The 10692-nt window shown below is 38.6% G+C and overlaps 2 protein-coding genes across 2 annotated transcripts; both read left to right on the forward strand.

The window, feature by feature from the left end:
- Positions 1 to 1998: 1998 nt before the first annotated feature.
- GLRG_11660 (uncharacterized protein) lies at positions 1999 to 3438 on the forward strand (the record flags this gene model as incomplete). Its single annotated transcript, XM_008102343.1, has 1 exon — positions 1999 to 3438. The coding sequence occupies one exon, from the start codon at positions 1999 to 2001 to the stop codon at positions 3436 to 3438; it is 1440 nt and encodes a 479-aa protein (XP_008100534.1).
- Positions 3439 to 6778: 3340 nt separating this feature from the next.
- On the forward strand, positions 6779 to 7173 carry GLRG_11661 (uncharacterized protein; the record flags this gene model as incomplete). The annotated part of the gene is made up of 2 exons (XM_008102344.1): positions 6779 to 6820; positions 6946 to 7173. 2 exons carry the CDS (start codon positions 6779 to 6781, stop codon positions 7171 to 7173), a joined length of 270 nt encoding a protein of 89 aa, XP_008100535.1.
- Positions 7174 to 10692: the final 3519 nt, after the last annotated feature.

Below are 10692 nucleotides of genomic sequence, written 5' to 3' on the forward strand. Positions count from 1 at the left end.
GCTATAACCTAGGTTAAGATATATTACTAAAAGAAATCTTCTTTTCTTAATTAAGTACTATTATAAGTTACCTTTAACTATTAGATAGATAAGGTCCTCCTAGTATATAATAAATATACTTTACTTACTATACCTCTACCCTTTATACTTTACTAAAGTTATACTTAACCCTAGCCTATCAATAACATAGACTAGAAGACTTACTTTCTCCCTTACTATTACTATTACTAACCTTATATAGTTACTACCTAATATATATAACTTTTTATATAAACTTAGAAAGAAAATCCTAATTCTAGTGCTTATAATAAGGGATTTATACTATATTATAAGGACGTTGTTTTGCTTAAATTCCCTTCTAGAGAGAGAGAGTACTTAGGCTAGTAATAGTAAATAGACTACACAGACGCCTTGTGCTACAAGATAGACTTAACAGGCGTTAAATAATAACAATATTATTATTATATAGTTCTTTTATTTTAAGAAGTTATCTATCTGTTCCTTATTTCTTGTTTATATAAATACTGCTGCTGCTTACTATCTGTCTGTTAGGTAGGGCAACATAGCCTATAACTTGTTAGGTTATAACACCTACTACTTAATATAAGAACCTTTCTTCTTTATTACTCTTAAGTATAAAAAGAAAGTATCTTTAAGTTAAATATATAGGCTAGCTAATAAGCAACTAGGCTTAGTTTTATATTAAAAAGAATATTCTTTATCGTAGCTAAGTATAAGAAAATTATTCTAAGAAGCTACTTAATATACTTATTATATCTTTATAAAAGCTAGGCTATTTATTATTACTATTAAAGTTATAAAAGCTTTATACTTATAGCCTTTTAGATACTATTAAGAAATATAGCCTATAGGCACTTAAATAACTTAGCTATACTTTATTAAAAAAGTTAAATAAAGCACTTAATTTAAAGAATAGAAATATTACTTTTTAGAAGAAAGAAATATAAGAACTAAAGAAGGAACTAGAAGTATATATACTATATATAAAGCACTTAGTAAAGCTAAACCTAAATAAAGTCTTTACTAATAATAAAGTAGTATAATAGTTATATATAGTAGCCTAGTAAAATACTTTTATAGTTACTAAAAAAACATAAAAATAAGAGATAAAGTTTTAATCTTTTTAGTATAAACTTTAGATAGCTAAGTAGTATTAATTAACATTAGTCATAGTTTTAGCTAACATAGTAATCTCTATAAGAAAATCCGGCGGATGTAGGGGTGTGGCGGATAGGGGTAGGCTGACTTACCTAGGAGCCCTTATGTGGCTGCTTAGGCCTGTTACTAATACGGCAAGCAATGAGGCACGTGATACATCGCAAAAGGAATAGACAGTGTGGGAACGCTGACTGTATTTTCTTCTGTCGACCTTTGAGCGGGACAATATTAATCCCACAGACTTTACGGAAAATCGGTCTTTCGAAATTCCGCCAGTTTATTCCTCAGTCGATTCGGATCACAATTCCTCTCTTCTACATACACTACCGTCGTTGCAACTGATCTCCGTTTATCTACCGTCAACCCTCATCCCTTAATCGATTAATCCACTTCAGCGTCCCGGCTTCCCTTCTTCTCAGCCCCGGCGCTGCGCACGAACGTCAATTTTTCCTATTCGACAGATCTGTCTCCGGCGCCCCGATCATTCATCTGCTCCTGGCTGCTTGGCCGACTCATTACACAAGTAGGACTGGGATCCCGTCGGAACTCATCTAAACCGTTGCCTTGACGCTTCGCGGTTGGATCTGTCACCCGTCGCCCTGGTCATTCTACTGCTCGTGCAAGAGCCCCCAATGCACCTCGAGCAGGGTCGAGATCTCGCCACGACGCGTCTCGTCTGCGACACGGCTGTGACGAAGCCCCCTCTCAGAAGGGGTTAGACGCCAGCGCCCATGACTACGGTAAGTATTAACCATTCAGGTTCTCGTGCACTACTTCCTCTACGCGCAAATTTAGAAGGTTAAATAAAGTTATCACAACATGTCTGTTGAGGATAAGCCCTTTGTCCACGAAGTCTTTGCGGTGTGTGAAGATGAACGAGATGGACGACAGCCCAAACTTTTCGATCAACCCTTCCAACTCTACGCTAGCTGTAAGCCGTCGTCATCTGTCTTCTTTCGTCTCAGAGTCTCCCTCATCAACGGCGCCTCGCGCAAAATCATGGTTTATCTGCAAATCACACCGGATCGAATCTCTTCCCTTCGTTACACGACATGCAATGCGAACGACCTGGGCAGCCCGAGCCCGCCGTGCCTCGAACTTGTCCGTCAGAAACTGGGCGGCAGGCGCTCAGTAGCTCGTCTCCAGTTCCAGCTACACAGCACACATGCTCAGCTCGTCGTACCAATCGGTTTTGCTCTCGATGAGCCCCCAGACAGCCCGGCGCGTTCTGCCCTTGGCTCTGCCAACTCGCTTGCAGCCGCTTCCCTATTTTCCCTGTATCTTCCTCACAACGTTTTATCCATGGTGAAGTTTCAAAGCTTCGCACGGGCCCTTGACCAGTTCCCGACTCTGAGTGCCGAACAACATCAGTTGTATACTCGAATGGTGGATCTGCGTGGCCTGTATAACGGCACAGGGGGTATGGAGATGACACTCGAGGACCAAGATGCCAGTCCTCTGCCAGATAAGGACCACGACAGGTCTACCACACCACCCACGACCGCCTCGTATACTACTACTGTTGCCTTTGACACTCCCTCGCGTTATATAGACTCGCCACCGCGGTATGAAGAGTGCCCGGGTGAGGGCTGGCAGCCGAAGGCTAGGTCAGACCCCACAGCTATCTCCGCCGACAGTCTCGATGTCCGCTCTGCCTTGCCCGAGTACATAGAGAACGATCGACAGGACAAAATGTCGAATGCTCCTGAACGCGTGCTGCACTATGGGGGCAAATCCATTGATTCACGCAAGACGTGTAAAAGAAGACATTCATTTGCTGCCGGGTCGCCAACATTTTCGTCGATTGCAAACGTCCAACGCCCAGAGAAAATGCTGCGATCTCAGATAGCAGAGTCGGACCGCTGTCAGAGCAGGCTGGAGCTTCTGCTTGAACATCAACGCAAACAGATTGAACAGCTACAAAAAGATATGAGGGAACTTAGGAGGCGGAACACGGAGCTCGAGGGGCGATATGGTGAGGTGGAGGAAACCTGTTGTGACTTGGAGAGTCGTCAACTCGAAACGAAAGAGACCATTGAGTCCATACTTACACACACTGGCGAGCTCGACGATGAGTGCGAGAAGCTTGGAAAGCAGATGCCAGACATCTATGAGGAGGTGCAGGATACGGTGAAAGACTTGGTGGGTGAATGGGTCCAGGAGAATATGACGGAAATTATAAAAGGGCATATCGACCAGCAAGTCGCCGCCCAAATAGCTCTAGTGAAGACAAAGATGTGCCGGGCTCTACAAGATTAGCCGCTCCTGTTGCTTCTGATACTGCTGCCATTCCTGTATAGCACTTATTTTGGTACACGTGTGTTAATGCTCCTGGTCACTACCAGCTTTCTGAAAGGCCAGAAAGACACTTGGTTCCGCCGCCTCGCTATGCCTTACCTACAACACTTTTCACCCTTGATAAACATAAAACTTAGCAACCCCTACAGGGAAGAAGAGGCCCCAAATGAGAATTATCTCACGAAGAAGATTGGGCCAGCCTCTCACTGCCTAATTACTGAGATGTCGGCCCCCTTCCCATAGTAGATTGGGTTGGTAAAGTCACCAACAAGGACCATAAATCCACAACCAGCTTGCCTGCGGCACTGCAGACATCTGCAATTTCCTCGATTGCCTTCCATGACATGGGTTATGTCCAGCAAAGTATTTCACACCATGTACCAGAATAGGGCTGAGAACATCCCATACCGACCGGCCCACCGAAGGTCCTAACTCCCCCACCCTATATCCGAACCACCCCCACATCCGAACCACCATCATCACCACCATCGCCACCACTATCACCACTTATTTCACCATCTCTGCCGCCCACCCATATGCAACTTTTGGCCTCGCTAGGCAATTCGGATGCCCTGGATTCATCCAGACTATCTATATTGCCGGCATCCGGACTCTGCGCCCAGATTATATCCTCTATAGTGGCAAAGGTGCTGTTAGGCAATAGGCAGACCTTTTTCCTCTTGCGTGACTGTATATTATCTAACTAGGCCTGTAATAAGTTAACTTGCCTTTCTAGAAGGGCTGCTCTAGATACCTGCTTATTATATCCCTTTTACACTTTTTTAGATAAGTGACAGATAGTATAGGTATCTAACCTATCCTTACCTAGCTAGGTTAACTAGTATAATTAATACTATAGATTAGTAGATTAATAGGGAGTTAACTATAGGATAATAGATTTAGCTTTATCTTACTATTAGCTACTAGACTACTAGCTAGCCTGGCTGGCCTGGCTGGCCTACTAGGCCTTAGTGACTAGTAGGTTAGATAGAGGGTGCCTTTTAGATACTAGCTATAACCTAGTAGCCCTCTAGCTACTCTTAATGTTAATATCTATAATAGATACCTTACAGGCCTTAAAATAACACTCTAGAAATACCCTTTTGCTAGTAATAGTTAAATCTATTACCTAGTTATCTAGACATCTAACCCTCTAGCAATAGGCCTACTTTAATAGGCTAAAGATAGCTATATCTAGAGGCTAGAGGATAGTAAAGGTGTATAGCAGTAGAAATAATAGATAGATATAATACTATTAGTACTTTTATATAAAGTTAATAGTTATATAGCTATAATACCTATTAAGAACTAGTAGTCTAGCCTCCTCTAGCTAAGTAGGCCTAGTATATAAGATAAAGACCTCCTCTAGCTATTTAAAGATAGTATTATTAGTTATCTAGCTATTATTTATTACTATAAATTACTAAGCCTTATATCTAAATAGGTTAGATAGGTTAGATATAAACTACTAGGCCTAAAGTAACTTACCTTTATATATAAGTAAGGGGGGTAAGGAGCTCTTAGTAGTAGATATACACTTAATAATAGATACCTATACTTAGGATCCTAGCTACTTTTTCTAGATATATTATAATATTATAAAGCCTAACACTAGCCTATTAACTCCCTTAACCTCTATAATACTAGTCTTGTTTATATTTTATCTATTAGATAAATAGATACCTTAGATAGTAGGGATACTACTAAGGTAATAAAAGAAATCCTAGATAACCTTAGGGGAATAGGCTGCCTATTACTAGGTATTAATTACTCTAGATTAAAGGGTTCTAATAGATAGATTTTACTATATAAAATAGGCTATCTATTTCCTCCTTATAAGAGGATACCTATTACTTATTATATACTCTACTAGGCCCTTTACTTATTAATAGGTAATCTGCCTGCTAAGAGAAGCTTAGAGGGATATATAGGCAGCTAGATTATCCTCTTAGGCCTAGGATAAGTGCTGCCTATCTTTAAAGGCAGTATTCCTGCTTTACCTACTAAAGTATTAATACTAAAGTGTTAAATATAGTATACCTTATCTATAAGCAGCAGCCTAGAGGCTATACTACCTAGACTACACATCTAGGAGGGCCTATTAGAGCTTATCTTTAGAATATTACTTTATAATAAGTTAAAGAAGGTATCTTAAAAAAATAGCGTTATTTAGTAATAAATAGTAATTATTATAATAGTTTAAAAAAGGTAGTAGTGTTAATGAAGGAGGGGAAATGTGGGAATTTTGGGTGGTTCGGATGCGGGGGTGGTTCGGATATAGGGTGGGGGAGTTAAGAGTTCTAAGTTCGGCAGGAGACTGGCAATCCCTCTGTGGCAACAAAATGAAGGTCGGTATGATGGCGGCTCGATCGCGCACAATGCCCTCTGGAGGATAACCGTGCCTATTCGTCTTCTGGGCTTTAACCATGCCGAATATCGTTACTGCATGCGAGACTTGTGCAATGCTGGCTCAGAGACAAAGAGCACCTGCAGCCTTGGTTAGGTAGCTGTGTTTTAGGCTGAAATAGTGCACACTGTAAGATATCATATCTGTGCATAAGCAATGCTACATCCATTGGCTCGGCCTCTATTCCTCCATGGTACTTTATATCCTTGGAGAACTCGGGATGACCAAGCGGTTTGTGCCCGTATATTTCCTTCAACGGCGGCGGTTTGATGTACGCGAGGTATCAGAAACTGTTCGAACAAAAGTACTGAATCGGTTGTGTAGCTCCAGGAGATCATACGGGGTACAGCCGTGGATATAGGATAAGGCCGTTCACCACGGCATCGCGGCGGCGAGACGGGGCATAGGATATGGGCGAGCGGGTGAAATTAGATGTTGCAGATAGCAAGTGAGACGAAGTATCCTGGTGTCTTTTAGGGATTAGGAATGACTCTTGGCAAGTTCTTGTTGGAAACGACTTACTAGTGTGATGGGCAATACGACAAGTGACAACCCACTACAAGGTGTCACAGCGGAAAGGGTGGTTCGTGCAAACACCATTTTGAATAGATACAGTGGAAGAAGAAATAGTAACAAAGTATGCCACACGGTCTTTGGATTAACAGGAGAGCCCATGCCATTAAACATGTGGTCATGAACTGGCCTCACTTCAGAAGCTCAAATTGTCTAGCCATCGCGGATGATGAAGAAGTCGTCTCAGGTTGAATGACTAACGCCAGATCCTATCGTGGACGCAAATCGGGAGTACCACGTATGAGACTGCAAGCTGCTTGCACATCGTTCTACGAAAGGGCAACGAGGGATCAAAAAACAAATTTTGCAGAGCTTATTGGTATGATGTGCGGCGAACTAGAAGATGACGGCCACGGTACTCAGGTAGCCGGCCTCTTTCCTTGGCAGAATGCATGTACCATCTCAGTCTCTGAACCATGAACATCTGCCCAGGTCTCACATTCCTCGACCTGAAAAACTCTTGAATCCTCGCGGAACTCACGACCAAGATCTACACGACTTTCGCCCACCCCTTCGGCATCATCTCCACCGCTATAGGCAACTGCAAATACCTCCTTGCCTGCATTGAAGAGGACCTACGCATGTACTCGTACTCTTCTCAACCGCACACTCGCATTGTACCCGCCGTTGGTGCAATTTTCGACGGCAAGCTTCTTACCAAAGGCACGTCCATCAGTGTCACTCATTGCGCCACGTCCAATAGCCCCGCGAACTAGACGCTCCTGGGGGAGTTTATCCCCGAGCGTGTTAAGCATGTTTCGGAGACCACTTGGAGCAGGACCAACAGCCAAGGTCTAAGAGACTGTGACAGGTTTAGGTAAAGCTTTCTGGCTTAGATTTTCTCCTTTACGCTTCTGTGTTAATATTGTTGATTATGGATAGGGCCAGGGGTGGCTTTAGGCACTGGGAGTCTAGATAGGCTGAACGTTACATCAAAGACACCTACCTCTTCTCTCTCACTGGAACATAAACTAGCCAAACTCCCTCGGTTTCGACCAAATCTGTCACAACCTTGCGCGTCTGTTTGGAAGTTTCCAATTGCCGCAGCTAGATTGTTATTAGTGTGCGCCACATCCACTCTGTCGCCCTCTTGCGTCTTGATACCAAATTCGAACACCAGCGCGGCCAGCGCCCGAGCATCTTAGTATTACAGTGCTAATACCTGTGTTCTGGAAGTCTCCAATATACGCCCTTATACGCGAATACGGACGAGCTAGTCTTGCATAGGGAGCAAGCCCCTATGAGGGCTTGACATGAGCAAAGCCGCCTGCAACTGGCAGGGGTAGCGAAGGAGGAGACCGCCTCGGTCACAGCACAAAGCATGGCGAGAAGTGCATTTTGCGGGAAAGAATAAATCCGTTGACTGATTGAAAAGACGCTGACCCTGTCATGTTGAACCTCATGTTGTTTAAGTAAGGAATTGAAGACATGACTGACACCGAGGGTGTGCCGAAGATGAAATCTTTGTAAAGGCAAGATAATCTAGAGCAGGCAACATTTTGAGGAATACTTAACTCCCCTACCCTACTTACAAGACATCCCCACATCCAAGACATTATTATTACTATCATTACCACTACTATTACTACTTATTTTACTATCTCTACTGCCTACCTATATATAACTTTTAGCCTTACTATATAATTTAGATACCCTAGATTTATTTAGACTATCTATATTACTAGTATCTAGACTTTATACCTAAATTATATTCTTTATAGTAATAAAGGTACTATGAGGTAGTAAGTAGACCTTTTTTTTCTTATATAACTATATATTATTTAACTAGGCTTATAATAAGTTAACTTACCTTTTTAGAAAGGCTACTTTAAAAGCCTACTAATTATAACTTTTTTATATCTATTTAAATAAGTAATAAATAGTATAAGTATTTAACTTATTTTTACTTAGCTAGGTTAACTAGTATAATTAGTATTATAAATTAGTAAATTAATAAAAAGTTAATTATACTATAATAAATCTAGCTTTATCTTACTATTAGTTACTAGACTATTAGTTAGCCTAGCTAGCCTAGCTAGCCTACTAGGCCTTAGTAACTAGTAAGTTAAATAAAGGGTGTCTTCTAGATACTAGCTATAACCTAATAGCCTTTAAACTACTCTTAATATTAATATTTATAATAAATACCTTATAAGCCTTAAAATAATACTTTAGAAATACTTTTTTATTAGTAATAGTTAAATTTATTACCTAGTTATTTAGATATTAAATCTTTTAGTAATAAGCCTACTTTAATAAACTAAAAATAACTATATCTACAGGCTAAAAAATAGGAAAAGTATATAGTAGTAAAAGTAATAAATAAATATAATACTATTAGTATTTTTATATAAAGTTAATAGTTATATAGCTATAATACTTATTAAGAACTAGTAGTCTAGTCTTTTTTAGCTAGATAGGCCTAGTATATAAGATAAAGACCTCTTCTAGCTATTTAAAGGTAGTATTATTAGTGATCTAGCTATTATTTATTATTATAAATTACTAAGCCTTATATTTAGATAAGTTAAATAAGTTAAATATAAGCTACTAGACCTTAAAGTAAATTACCTTTATATATAAGTAAGAGAAGTAAAGAGCTCTTAGTAGTAAATATATACTTAATAATAAATACTTATACTTAAGATCCTAGCTACTTTTTCTAAATATATTTATTAGAAGTAAGAATATCTCTAATATTCTTATACTTCTTTATCTTATATTTCCTCTATTATAGAGATTATATATATATAAGATATATATATTTTTAATCTACTAACTTAGTAGATTAATATATATATTAATTACGTAAGTATTTCTAATTACGTAATTAACAGAAGATTAAAGAAGGTACTAGAATATCTAAGATCTCTTAAGATCCTACCTTCTAACTCTATCTTACCTATAAGGTTATTACTTTAAGTTAGGGTTATTTAGTTAAGGTTATTATCTTACGCGTCTATTAGGTTGATTTATAAGCAGCTTACGTAAGTATAGAATATTCTAGTAAGCTAAGTATAACTATATAAGGGCGAGAATACTTCCTGTTTCTAGTTTCCTTTCCTTCTTTCTCTAAGCAAGCAAATAGTTAATAATCTAACTACTATACTCTCTTTTAACTATATATCCTTATATCCTCTATTTATCTACCCTAGGTATAAGCATTTATATCTCCCTTTTATCCTATATTCTTGCTTCTATAGGATATATCTTTATATAAGAGATATACTCTCTTATATTCTCCTAAGCTAGAATTCTCTATCTAAGAGACTAGCTTACCTGTTATGCTAACAATATTATAATATTATAAAGCCTAATATTAGCCTATTAACTTCTTTACTTTTTATAATACTAGTCTTATTTATATTTCATTTATTAAATAAATAAATTACTTAAATAGTAAAGATATTACCTAAGTAATAAAAGAAATCTTTAATAACCTTAAGGAAATAGGCTACTAATTACTAAGTATTAATTACTTTAGATTAAAAGGTTTTAATAAATAGATTTTACTATATAAACTAAGCTATTTATTTTCTCTTTATAAGAAGATACTTATTACTTATTATATACTTTACTAAGTCTTTTACTTATTAATAAGTAACCTACTTACTAAGAGAAGCTTAAAGAGATATATAAGTAGCTAGATTATTCTCTTAGGCTTAAGATAAGTGTTATACATAGGTAAAGGTAGTATTTTTACTTTATTACTTATAGTATTAATAATAAAGTAACTAGTATAGTATACCTTATTTAAAAGTAGTAGCCTAGATATTATACTTATTTTATATATCTAGAAAGGCCTAATAAAGCTTATCTTTAGTATATTACTTTTTAATAGGTTAAAGAAGGTATCTTAAAAAATAGCGTTATTTATTTATATATATAAAATGTTATAATAATTTAAAAAAGGTGGTAATGTTAATAAAGGAGGAGAAATGTAGGATTTTTAGATGTCTTGGAAGTGGGGGTGTCTCGGATGTGGGGTGGGGGAGTTACACCGCTAGTTCCCAGCCCTGGTATGGCCAGAACTCTCATCGACCGGACTCAAAGCCGCTTCATGTGTTGCCTGTTACCATGTTCCATGAATTCTCGGCAGGAAACAGGATGGGAGGCAATCCCTGACACGTATCATTGTGTAGTTTTGGGTGCCTGTCATTCGTCCCCTGACACTTTCCATCTTTTCACCGCACACTGTAACATCGGTTAGAATGATTCGATCACTGTGCCATGCT

Source organism: Colletotrichum graminicola (assembly GCF_000149035.1).
Source record: "Colletotrichum graminicola M1.001 genomic scaffold supercont1.102, whole genome shotgun sequence".
NCBI lineage: Eukaryota > Fungi > Ascomycota > Sordariomycetes > Glomerellales > Glomerellaceae > Colletotrichum > Colletotrichum graminicola.